At 47.2% G+C, this 13348-nt stretch overlaps 1 protein-coding gene across 2 annotated transcripts in view; it reads right to left on the bottom strand.

Moving 5' to 3' along the window:
- Positions 1-10787, bottom strand: part of Gpatch1 (G-patch domain containing 1) — a 34150-nt gene extending 23363 nt beyond the window's left edge. The window contains exons 1-7 of one of the 2 annotated variants that reach the window (XM_010640853.3): positions 10679-10787; positions 7608-7742; positions 6854-6939; positions 2439-2599; positions 1721-1818; positions 1039-1097; positions 459-701 (exon numbers count right to left, since the gene is read on the bottom strand). In XM_010640853.3, the coding sequence (XP_010639155.3) occupies positions 459-701; positions 1039-1097; positions 1721-1818; positions 2439-2599; positions 6854-6939; positions 7608-7742; positions 10679-10751 (855 nt within the window). In that variant the 5' untranslated portion in view covers positions 10752-10787. The remainder of the gene's footprint in view (positions 1-458; positions 702-1038; positions 1098-1720; positions 1819-2438; positions 2600-6853; positions 6940-7607; positions 7743-10678) is intronic. The other variant, XM_033765864.1, reaches the window with a different exon arrangement.
- Between the last annotated feature and the right edge of the window lie 2561 nt (positions 10788-13348).

Raw genomic sequence — 13348 nt, 5'->3', positions numbered from 1 at the left:
ATATATATGTATATATTATATATTACTAACCAAAAGGGTAAGAGTGGTTTTATGCACAGGCCTTAACCAGTACTCTGGAGGCTGAGGTAGAAGGACTGTGAGTTTGAGGCCAGCCTGGGCTACATATCAAGTACAAGGTCACCTAGAATACACAGTGAGACCTTGTTTCAAAAAAAGAAAAAGGGGGGCGGAGTAGTTTTCTGCCTGGCCCACAAAGGTGAGAAAGCAATCCTCACCCCTGACAACACATAAACCCACCAAGAAGATGGGCACAGGCTCTCAGGAGCCCTTTGTTAAAAGCAGGAAGGTGCGCTTCACAAGTCTTCCAGAAAACATGCCGGAAAACCTAAGCACTTCAAGTCTTCATTCACTCAGTGAAAATGTGGCGGGCAGACGGAACACAGAAAGTATATTGTTTTGTCAGTGGTTCCACCTTTACATACAGAAATGCTTTTTACCTGGCCTGAAATTCCCAATTTTCTTCCTCTATTTAGTCCAACATCTCCAAGAAGATCGCTGGCTCCCTCGGATCCTCCACTGAAAAGATTCAGATGTTCGGCTGAAGTTCCAAACAGGGCTCGGTGGGGATCCAGGCCCTTGTACTCCAGTCCGTGCGTGTTAGTCTTAGGTGTGAAATCCACGGGGGTGACGTCTTTGGGTGCAAAGGTCACGTTATCTGGCAAGTAGTCGTCATCTTCATCCTATTTCCAATGTTTAAAACAGCAAGAAGGTGAGCCACTGCACCGCGAAAAGTAAACCCATAAAATACTATTTTAAAATGCGGTGATTAATTTTTTAAAAAATTACCCAACTTTCATTTATGCTGTTACAAATGACCTAATCACACCCTTGCACAAATAATAATAAAACTGACAGACTTCATATATCTCAGGTGCAGGGGTGTTCCTGACATTATCTGACACGAGAGGAGTTCTAGGGGATGGGTGTTTCGCAGTAATGGGATCCGAATGATTTCTAAAATTGCTTCTAACCTGAAACCCCATGATCATAAAGAAACAGGTTCCACTGAACCAATACCTCTGATCCTTCAGAGCCTCCAGGGGGTAATGCACAGCCATAGATTTTTACTCCGGGATCTGTAACAGAAATTTCAAAGGCATTAGCCATGAGTAACTAAAAATAAAACCCCAACTCACTGGCCCTCTGCAGAAGCACACGCCTGTGCTTATAAAGTATGCAGCTTTAGTATAGAGGTGAGTCACTAAATACGGCACTAGAGGACTTTTCCACCAGCCCTGCCCCACGCACACTGACAGGAAGTGAGTGACCACCACTTCCCCAGCACCAGGATGAACCCACAGGACATGATGGCTGTTCTCAGAGTTCCCTCAGCTTTGAGGCCGAGGGCAAGGGAGAAAGTAGAAAGTGATAAATTTAAACTGTGATAGAGTTATGGCCAGATAGGAAACATGAAGTTTCACACGCTGCTGATGGGAATGTGGACCAGTAAAATCCTTCTGGGAGCTACACTGCATTATACATAAAAACCCTCAGAGCTGGGCATGATGGTGCACATCTATAATCAATCCCAGCACTGGGGAGGCTGAGGCAGGAAGATGCACATGAACTTGAGTTCAAGGTCAGCCTAGTTTAGAATAAGTTCAAGGTCAACCTGAACCACATAGTGAGACTGTGCTAAAGAAGAAAGAAAACATTTTAAAAAGCATGCTATGGAAGTAATGACGGTCAACAGACATACCAGGTTTTTGTCGCTGTGCCCTTCTCTTTGTTCGAGGACCAATTCCTTGTCCCTCCTTCCAACCCATTTTTCTTAGCAATTCAAAACCAATGGATAATCTAGGATGTCAAGATATTGAAAATGAACTTCTTTTTACAACATTACCAACCGCAGTAAGGAACAGGTGGCATCTAAGTCCCCGCCATTCACTCCTATGCTTGTCCTGCCTGAGCTTGTCCCTCACTAACATCAGAATGGCACAGCCCTGCCATCCTGGCCACAGCTGACTGGGCATGAGGGGCACCCGACCAGGGGAACACATGAGATGCCCTCTCTCCTGGGCCTTGGAATGGATCCTGGGGACTCTAGACTGCCCCGAGAAGCATGTGGCTGGGGAAACCATGAAGGTCTGAGGCTACCCAAGCAGGCCACGTGTCCAGGAGGACGAGGCGGTGTACAGAAAGATGGGGCAGAACGAGGCGGCTAGGAAAGCCCATCAGGCCTGTGTGGGAGGTGGAGAGGAAACCACCGTGTTCCTAACGGCGCTTCCACCTCCGAGAACCCCAGCAGCACAGCCAGGCGCCGGAGCTCCTGAGTTACTCCACGCAGCAGGGATACGAGACCATGTCAGCAAAGCCTCTCTTTATGCTTAGAGTGCTAGTCTAACAAGGCTGCTCTTACTTGCCACCAAACTATCCCTAACGTGATCACCAAACAATCAGGACTAAGTTCTTCTCACTTGGCTGGTGTTATGAAGTCATCGAGCAGAGTGGCTCCAGGAATTGGGGCAGTGGCAGCTGCCAACTGTCTGGCCTTTTCTCGTATTCTATCCTTGGTTTTGGAAGCAAAATCATCTGTGGTAACAATAGCCTTAGGTGCAATCCCAAATTCACTAAGATCCTTCAAAAAAAGAAAGAAGAAGAAATTTAAACAGAATTACATTATTTGGAAATGATTCAACATGATATATTACATAGCTTTAATTTTTCTCATTTTTTCCTGGAGATGGAACATGGGTCTCTTCACCAAGCTACATTTCAGTTCATTTATTTTGTATTTTGAGAGATGGTCTTGCTAAGTTGCTAAATCACTCCTGCTGGCTACAAACTCAAGAGCCTCCAATCTCAGCTTCCTGTTACAGGCATATGCCACTATGCCTGGCTCACTTTTCTTTAAAAGAAAAAAGTCACAACTATAAAATTTAGCTGGAAAGTGGCGCACTTCCTACTCTAACTTGCATACCTCATCCTCCTCACATAAGGCAAGGCCAGTGGTCAAAGACAGGGCTTAATAAAGGAGACACTAGAGTCATTCATGGGAAAATGGATGCATATTGAGGCCATACTCTTAACTGAAATAAATAGGACACACACGGGTAAATACCAAATCATTTCTCTGGTGTGAAAAACTAAAAGTGTAAGTAAGATTCAAATTGAATAACTAATAATGTGAAATAGGAAGAAAAGGGCTAATGGTTAGGGGAAGTGGGAAGGGTAGGGGAAAGGAAAGAAGGGGAAAGAAAAAATAGGGGAAAAGGAAAAAATGGAAAGAAAGTCTTTGTAAATAGGGGAGGGTAGAAGGGGTAACAGGAGGGCAGGTTATGGGGAAAAAATGAGAACCAAGATATGTCATGTAAAGGTACAAGATCCCAATGATGAGTGTAACTATACTGTATACTTGAAAAGTACCAATAAACTCAATGAAAAAAAAAAAAGATAGGGCTTAACAGTGGCTGCTCAGTAGCACCACCCACACCACCACCACCACTGGCAGCCGGGTATCGTGGCGCATGCCAGTAATCCCAGCACTCGGGAGGCTGAGGCAGGAGGATCACTGTGAGTTCGAGACCAGCCTGGGCTTCATAATGAGTTCCAGGTCAGTCTCAACTACAAAGCGAGACCCTGTCTCAAAAAAACCACACCACCACTGGAGGGAAGTAAAGCCAAGTTCTTCTCAACAATATCAAAAGTCAGTGTGAAGGGGACAAAGCTTAGACTCACAGGCAGCAAGCACATGTGAATTCCCATGTGCTGAGCCTGGAACAAGGAGCTCTGCCCTTCCTGGGCAGATGCTCTGGGTGTCTGCCCAACAGCCACTGTGCCTCCTCCTCTCCCGAGTCACCCTTCACTTCAGGACAGGTACCTCAGTATCGGGACGGGTTAGTAAGGCTCATATCCCACCCAGGCCAGTCACCTTGGTCCCTTTTCCCTTGCCAGAAACTGCGCTAGGAACGGGCATAGAAAACAGTTTGTGCCAGCAGACATGGGGGAAAATACTCTGTAGGACCAACGTGAAAGGGTTCTCTGCTCTTCGGACAGGACACCAAGAAGCAATTCCTTCTATGGATAATGTCCTGGATGTGTCAACTGCAACTTCTGCAGCCATCTTCCAACCACGAGGAGAGACAATGTAAGGAGGCGCTGACCTGCAGGAGGTGACCAGAGTGCACCGAGGGCCTCGCTGCACTACACGTGATCTATGACAATTACAGTTTGGAACTTGTTACAGGTAGACCTAAAATGTCTCCCACAAGTCTCATGTGCGTGGAAGGTGATAGGATCGTGGGATGTTGGACTCATCCAGGGATTCTGAGTTCAGCAGCTGAAGGTGCTGTTAGGAAGTGAGGCCTGTTGTGGGGAGGTCACTGAGCGGTGTGACCTAGAAGGGTATTCTTGTCCCCACCTCCTCCTTTCTCTTTTTGTTTCCTGGCTGCCATGAGATGAATAGCTTTGCTCCACGATGTCCTTCTACCATGCTCTTTCTGCCTTGGAACCAGATGACCGTGGGCTGAATCCCTCAAAACCGCGAGTCAAATTAAACCTCTTCTTTAATTTTTGGGTATGAGGCATTGTGAGAAAAAATAGGGGAAAAGGAAAAAATGGAAAGAAAGTCTTTGTAAATAGGGGAGGGTAGAAGGGGTAACAGGAGGGCAGGTTATGGGGAAAAAATGAGAACCAAGATATGTCATGTAAAGGTACAAGATCCCAATGATGAGTGTAACTATACTGTATACTTGAAAAGTACCAATAAACTCAATGAAAAAAAAAAAGATAGGGCTTAACAGTGGCTGCTCAGTAGCACCACCCACACCACCACCACCACTGGCAGCCGGGTATCGTGGCGCATGCCAGTAATCCCAGCACTCGGGAGGCTGAGGCAGGAGGATCACTGTGAGTTCGAGACCAGCCTGGGCTTCATAATGAGTTCCAGGTCAGTCTCAACTACAAAGCGAGACCCTGTCTCAAAAAAACCACACCACCACTGGAGGGAAGTAAAGCCAAGTTCTTCTCAACAATATCAAAAGTCAGTGTGAAAGGGACAAAGCTTAGATTCACAGGCAGCAAGCACATGTGAATTCCCATGTGCTGAGCCTGGAACAAGGAGCTCTGCCCTTCCTGGGCAGATGGTCTGGGTGTCTGCCCAACAGCCACTGTGCCTCCTTCTCTCCCGAGTCACCCTTCACTTCAGGACAGGTACCTCAGTATCGGGACGGGTTAGTGAGGCTCATATCCTACCCAGGCCAGTCACCTTGGTCCCTTTTCCCTTGCCAGAAACTGCGCTAGGAACAGGCATAGAAAACAGTTTGTGCCAGCAGACATGGGGGAAAATACTCTGTAGGACCAACGTGAAAGGGTTCTCTGCTCTTCGGACAGGACACCAAGAAGCAATTCCTTCTATGGATAATGTCCTGGATGTGTCAACTGCAACTTCTGCAGCCATCTTCCAACCACGAGGAGAGACAATGTAAGGAGGCGCTGACCTGCAGGAGGTGACCAGAGTGCACCGAGGGCCTCGCTGCACTACACGTGATCTATGACAATTACAGTTTGGAACTTGTTACAGGTAGACCTAAAATGTCTCCCACAAGTCTCATGTGCGTGGAAGGTGATAGGATCGTGGGATGTTGGACTCATCCAGGGATTCTGAGTTCAGCAGCTGAAGGTGCTGTTAGGAAGTGAGGCCTGTTGTGGGGAGGTCACTGAGCGGTGTGACCTAGAAGGGTATTCTTGTCCCCACCTCCTCCTTTCTCTTTTTGTTTCCTGGCTGCCATGAGATGAATAGCTTTGCTCCACGATGTCCTTCTACCATGCTCTTTCTGCCTTGGAACCAGATGACCGTGGGCTGAATCCCTCAAAACCGCGAGTCAAATTAAACCTCTTCTTTAATTTTTGGGTATGAGGCATTGTGGCCCAGAGACAGAAAAGCTGACTAATCCAGATCTCAAATGTCCTCCAAAAGCTCATGTGTTGACGGCTTGGTCTTCAGTACAGCAGGGCTCAGAGGCACTGACTTTGGGAGGCGAACGGATCATGAAGGTTCTGACTTCATGAGTAGATTCACCCACTGATGGAGCTGCAGTTTGGGCTACAGCGAAGTTGTAAGGCTTTAGGGAGCAGAGCCTATTGGGAGGAAGTAGGTCACTGGGGGGTGTGACCGTGAAGGGCATCCCGTCTTTGGGCCCTTTCTCTCTCACTCACTCTTTCTTGGTTTCCAGGCAGCTATGTGGTAAACAACTCTGCTTTACCCCGTGTGTTTCCTGCCATGATGTCCTGCTTCACTACAGGCCTAGCGCAATGGAGCAGCTGACCATGGACCGAAACCTCTGAAACCATGAGCCACAATAAAGCTTTCCTCCTTTAAGATGATTTCTGTCACGAATTTTGCTATTGTGATGGAAAACTGACCGGCACAGTTCCCTAATAGATTATGCTACTCCAAAAAGAAAAAAGGCCTACCTTTCCCCCTCCGTGCAGCCTACCGTATGCTGTTGTATAAGTATTTTATTTAATCTTTACGATGAATCCAGGCCAGGTTTTAAAATAAAGAGATTTCATTTTAGTCCAGTTGCTCCTTAGAGCCCTGTGTGCATGCGAGTTACTGTGGAAAGCGGCAGGCTAAGCACCATGGAAATCGAGACTTTTCAAGTACTCTGCCATGTGACTTTCCCCTTACACTCTTGCCTTTAGAAACTGGCCCCAGCATAAGACACTTTCAATGTAAGAGTCCACGATGTACATGGCACTGTAGACGTAGAGACTTAGAAGGAAAAAGTGAGTTGCACAGTGGATTTTCCAGGGAGCGGTTAGGTGCCACAACAGCTAATCATGCACGTCCCACCACGCTGAGTGCTGCACTTGAGCTTTGCACACCTACCTCTTCATCCATAAAATCTTCAGGACCAAGAACAGATTTGTCTGCTCTGTTCTGTCGTGAAGACACAAAGGTAGAGGGTGTCCATCCTGGAAAGAAGAGTTTACAGTTCTATAACCCTTGATAGCATTTTGGCTTATAACTAAATAATTAAAAACACTGAAGGACTTGAAACTGCCAGTAACTACAGACTCTGAAACTATTGCCCATCTCACTTTTCCACGGATGTAATTACTCCACATAAACTTAACTTCTCTCACCCCTGTTATCAGATCTCAGTGGACTTAGTGAGGTTTCCTCATAAGAAGTTGATATTAAAAAAAAAAAGTTCTTATCAAGAGATACATTCTGTTTTTTTGGATTTTTTGTTTTGTTTTGTTTTATTTTAGAAAGGGTCTCACTATGTAGTTGAGACTGCCCTGGAACTCACTATGTAGCCCAGGCTGGCCTCGAACTCACAGCGATCCTCCCGCCTCAGCCTCCCAAGCGCTGGGATTACAGGTGTGCGCCACCACGCCCAGCAAATGTGTCCATTTTCTACAAAGTGGAAAAAAATCCTTTCCCTTTCAGTTTGTAATCAATGAACAACACCCAAGTTAACTGGAAACATAAGCATTCAAAGAACACAAAGGACTACAATATATGTGCTAAAATGCTTAAAGAACTTTTTTTTTTAAGTTGGAGGAAGGGAAGAAATCTTAAGATATTTCAATTATTTGCTTTAGCAATGTGATAGCTACAAGTAGGAAAATCATACCTTCTTTTGAGCCCACAGTATTGAAGTATCCAGCAGAGAAACCTCCACTAAAAGCTCCATGAAATCGTTTATACCTTCCCTTCTCATCTCTGACAGTCTGATCCTGAAGAGGAATTGGTTTCTTTGGTCTTTCACCTGAAAAAAAATTTTTTTTTTGTAATGAAAAAGAGAGAAAGGGTGGTGAGTTAGGAAGAATTAGGAAAACTTCATTTCTTATACATAATGAATTGTTTGCTTCTTATTACTTAAAATATAACAAATTAAATTATTTCTAGATTTTACTAATATGGTCTAGAAAATAATATACATTGGTACTTTGGATCATGAACTTGATTTGTTCAATGATTTTCAAAAAGATGGCCACATGGGCCAGGGATTTAGCTTAGTGGTTCCTCCAACTGCCTGGCAAGTACAAGGTCCCAAGTTCGATCCCTGGTACCAAAAAAAAAAGATGGCCACATTTGTATCTGTGTGGGAAAGGTGTCCGTGGTGATGTTTGTCTCCCAATGCAGTTTGCAAACAAAAACAAAATTTTGCCAAACACTTCTGTTTGCAAACCAAATTGTTTGCAAACAAAAGCATTCACGAACCATGGGTACCACTTCCAGTATTTTATCATGCAAATGTTAGAAATGTTATAGTAAAAATGTACTGCTTTTCTCCCTAAATTTCATTACAAAAACCAAATTATATGGGGGAGGAGAGTTCAACTAGATGAAACACCTGGGCGTCATGGGGCAAACCTATAATCCCACCACTCAGGAGGCAGAGGCAGGAGGATTGCTGTGAGGTAGAAGCTAGTCTGAGCTACACAGTGAGTTTAAGACCAGCCTAGACTACACAGGGAGACCCTATCTTAAAAACAACAACAAAAAGAAGGAAAAGAAATTTCTTGGCAATGAAAGGGCCAAGATGCTGGAGTAATGAATGCATGGTATCCAGAGGTTTACAATAGAACACTTGTATACCTCTTCCAGAACTCTTAGAAGAGCATCCCTGTCTCTGGAATACTTCCTTTGGGGATTGCTCATTTACCTAAAGCTTGTTTCCTTAAATTCTATGACTCTCTTTATTCCACAGTTCAGGTTTTTTAAACTTACTCCTTTGTCCTACTCTGTTGAAAAGGGTTAGGTTGTTACATCACATAAGCAAAAGGCAATTGATACATTTTAGCCAAATCTAAAACTCTCTCAGATTTAGTTTCATGTTCTACGACTTGAACTACTGCCTAATTTTATCAACTCCAATTAAAAATTCTGAATTTGTTTAAAAACAAGTTATTATCAAAGGTTCAGACTAGAAAATAGGTTTAGCGGTTATTTAAGGACTTGTTTTTGAGCCTCCAGTGCTGTGAACATTAAAGCCAACTGCCTCTTTACTGGTGCTAGCTTTCAGTCAGCTTGGCCTCTCTGTTTAACATTAGTAGTGGTAATAGTTATTTCATAGTTATGCAAATCAAGTAATGTCTACAGAGTTCTTAGCAAGAAGAGGAACAAAGAGTAAATAAAAGTGCTAGCTGCTATTACTATTATTATGCTTATTATATACAAAGTATGATTTTGTTTTTGTTTTTTGAGACAGGGTCTCACTATGTAGTTGAGACTGATCTGGAACTCAGTATGTAGCCCAGGATGATCTCGAACTCACAGAGATCCTTCAGCCTCAGCCTCCTGAGTGCTGGGATTACAAGGGGTGCGCCACCATGCCTGGCTTCTATGATATTTTTTTAAGAGTATCTCACTATGAACTATGTAGCCCAGGCTGGCCTCGAACTTGAAGCAATCCTCCTGCCTCAGCCTCCAAGTACTGGAATTACAGGTGCGTATCACCACACCCAGGCCCTCAAAATTCTTAAACTCTCAATTTCCTCAATTACTCTAGATTAATTCCTTGATTTTATCCAAATCCTCTTTCTGGTGACAAAAGGGCTAAAACTCTCTCTGCAGTTACAAAGTAACTGAACTAAGCTGCCTATAAACAACACAAAATAAAATATAAGACCTTTTCAGCCCTCCAAATGAGCCCTGATCCATCTTGAAGAGTTAATGTGCATAGACATTCTTATCTAAACTAAAGGCACTTCTGTGAGATGAGAGTAATCACTCTTTTTGATTTGGAACTTTGATGTACAACCTTACCTGAAGAAATGCAGATGTTCCTGGGATATTAACAAGGAAAAAGAATCTACATCTCAGACTCTTTCCCATCTCTTCAATTCCTTATAAAAACTCCACCCTCTAGCCCTGATCTTTCCAGTCTTTCTTGAAACTTTCCCACTGTCTCTTGAAGTGTATCAATAAACTAAGTTTTCTTTTTCTGTTACATTTTGTTTTTAGTTTTTTAAAAACAGGGCCTCGCTATGTAGTTTAGACTGGCCTTGAACCTTGTAGCCCGGGCTGGTCTCGAATTCGTGGCAATCCTCCTGCCTCAGCCTCCCCCCGCCCCCGTGCTGGAATTACGGGTGTGCTCCACCACTTCACCCAGGCCCCTAACAGTTCTATGTTAGGGAAACTGTTAGTTGTAGTAGTTATCACGGCTGCCCTAGGCCATCTCCCAGGGTACTCTTAAAGATCATCTCAGATCTTTCTTTTCATTTCTTTCAAGCCTTTCCTGCCCCACTCCATCACATCTCCTGCTTTCCATCAAAATTCCTATACCTCCCAAGAATTTTCCTCACATATATATGAGGAAAGAGACCTAATCTCAGATCCTCAAGCCAATCCCTTCCAAAGTCCGACCCTCGCCTGCCCATTGGCTCCGGGCGCGTGCACTCCTATCCCTCTCTCTGATTGGCTACGCGCGCCTCCCATGGGCCCCATACTCGCTCATCTCCATTGGTTTTTCTCTGCCGAGCCCGCGCCCGCTCTCTCTGCACAGCTCCGCCACGGCCCTTCTCGCGTCCTCCAGGCTGGGCAGCCACAGGTGTACACTCCCCGCGCTGGACCTAGCGGGGACGTCCCTGCTCTCCACGCTTCTTTGCCTCCCTGGGCGTCGATAGAAGCTGCAAAAAGAACGTTTGCGCCCCGAATCTTGGTTCTCATCCTGTTTTCTATAGACCCTGCCGACCATACCTTCTTCCAGAGGCTCCAGGCCCGTCCCATAGCTGACCAGGTCCTCCTCGCTGTCACTGTGCAGCGCCGCCATCCTGAACCCTTCCGGGCTCCGCCCCCTTACTACAGCGGCCTTAGCGGACCAAAAACCTTCCGCCTTTTCTCTTCCGCGATTTGAAGTGATATTGTAGCCGATAGGTCTAGGAAAGTCTGGTCCTGTTGGAAGCGGAACCAGGCAGGAGGCCTGGCCTCAACAAATTAGACATCATAGCTCTGCGATGTGCTGGTCAGGAGCAGACGCCTGGAAGAACTTGAAAGCCACCCGGCCGGTTCTCTGTAATGCCGCCCTCACACCTGCCCTCTGCAAGCAGTTGGAGCCGACTGGGCGGGAGCAGACCCAGACCCAGTGAGCTCGTCTCCCACCCAGCCCAGGTCCTCTAGTAAAAAAGGCGGGGAGAGCTTGGACATTAGGACCCTTGGCGACCAGGAGGGAGAGAGCCTGAGCTTGGAACTCCAGCCCTGGTCGGGAGTTTACAGTCTGAGACCACTAAGTCCTGAAGGGTTCTTGGGAGAACCTGGTAACTCCTCTCGCCTCAAGATTCCAGGAGACCCAGGCCAGAAGAGAGAAAGGAAAGTGAGAGAATGGAAGCCTAGCGTGGTGGTGCACACCTGCAATCCCAGCACCTGGAGAGGCCGAGGCAGGAGGATCTCAAGTGCAAGTTCCAGCTCAGCCAGAGCTGGAAACTCTATCTCAAAATAAAATATAAGAAAATATTTGTGGCTGCAGGTGTAGTTCAGTGTGAAGGTCCTAGATTCAAACTTCAGAACCTTAAAAAGGAGAAGAGAGGGAGAGGGAACGGAGGGGAGGGGGAAGGAATGGAGGCGGGGGAGACAGAAGACGAGAACAATTCAGGGGCACGCATGTGTTGTGGTCGATGAGACGGTTCCAACGCTGTGGTGACGGACGCACGACCCTGTGGACGCTGGACGGCGCTGAACTGGACGCATTGGTGGCTCGCATGGCGTGGAAGTTATGTCTCCGTAAAGTTGTTCAAAGGAGGGAGGTGAGAGAGGCTGAGGCCGAGCCCTGGGCGCCTCACCCCGGAGTCCCCAGGGACTGAGGTGCAAACTCCCGCAGGCTGTGGGCCGGACCTGCCCCACCAGGAAGAGCTGTGCTAGCGATTCTGCCCCAAGAGCCAGAACATGGCCCGGGAGTGGGGACCGGGCCCCCGCTCTGGGAGGGCAGAGTGGTGAAGGCCCGGAGGCAGGCAGAGAAATCAGCCCCAGGCCCACGGTCGTCCTGGCTGCTGCCGCTCACTCCCCAGACCGGCTCCGGATTTCCGCTGCGGGGGTGGGCACTGTGATCCATGCAATTAATTAATTAACCAGGCGGCTGAGGCAGCAGCCCAGGCCGGCGCTCCGGGCACACAGGACTTCAAGGGGCCTCTCCAGAGCCCTGTTGCGCCTGCCGGGGCTCGCCGACCTGTCCCTGGTGTTAGCCTGGAATTCGGCACACAGCTAGCAGCATGTGGGAGTTCACCGCTGCCTTCCAACACCCAGAAATCTCACCCTTCCTCTCCAACCCTCGGGTCTGACTGGCAAATGCTTACCATGCAGGGCCCCTCAGCTTCCTCATCAAACCTCCCCTCTGGGTGTCCTTCTCACCCCTGGAAAGGCCCACAGCCCTGCGCCACAGGCTACAAACTCCTGCAAGGTCTGGCTCTCAGCCCTTTCCCGCCATTTGCTTTTTCTCAGACTTTCTCTGCACCCCTCCCTCTCCCGGAGTTTCTGGGCCCTGCTGCCCCTCAGACACCAGGAGAGCCTCAGCCACAGGGCTCAGCGCTGGCCCGTTCACTGGGACCCTTTCCCCTCCCCTCCAAGTCGAGTGCCTCTGGGGTTTTCTGAAAATCACTTTGACTTGGCACAATGTGAGAAAAATAAAACCTTCCTGCCTTCTCACTGCGCCCTCTCACACCTTTCTCTCTTGCTTAATTTCCTGCTTTTTACCCCCCTCAATCACCGAGACTCACAGGGAGCCATGTACAGCCAACCCACCCCGTGCTTGGGTACCGTGTGCACAGGTTTAGCCAGCTGCAGGTAGAAAATATTTGAAAACATTGCATCCGTATCGAACAAGCACAGACTTTTGCCTGTCCTAATTCCCTGAGCAATGCAGGCTAACGATGATCTCCACAGCCTTTATACTGTATTGGGTATTAGAAGTCCTCTAGCGATGATTCAAGGTGAAAAGCTGGACATGGTGGTGGACGCCTGTCATCCCAGCTACAGGAGAAGCTGAGGCAGGAGGATCTCCAGTTAGAAGCCAGCTTGGAAAACTTAGTGTGATCCTGTGTCAAAATAAAAGAAAAAAATTAAAAGGCTAGAGATTCAGCTCAGAACTCTCTGGGTTCCATCCCAGTATGTATCACACACACACACACACACACACTAAACGGAATCCATCTATCCTGTCCTCCCCGCACCCCACCCTCTGGTAATGACAGGGCTCCTCCCTAGCCTGGACAGAGGCAGGGCACACTGTGCAGCCTGTCTCACTCAAGTGTGCCCAGCACGTCGCTGACCTCAGGGACGAGCATGCCTCTTGGTAAATATTGGCGGCTCAAGTAAACGAGCCATTCTGCTGCCTGCTTCTCCATTTAGAGTGTTCGTAAACCGAGGGGCATGGAGCAG

This window comes from Fukomys damarensis, unplaced genomic scaffold (genome assembly GCF_012274545.1).
Source record: "Fukomys damarensis isolate Sample0158 unplaced genomic scaffold, DMR_v1.0_HiC HiC_scaffold_19, whole genome shotgun sequence".
Classification (NCBI taxonomy): Eukaryota; Metazoa; Chordata; class Mammalia; order Rodentia; family Bathyergidae; genus Fukomys; species Fukomys damarensis.
Note: the sequence above shows the minus strand (reverse complement) of the source record. Positions and strands in the feature narration are given on the sequence as shown.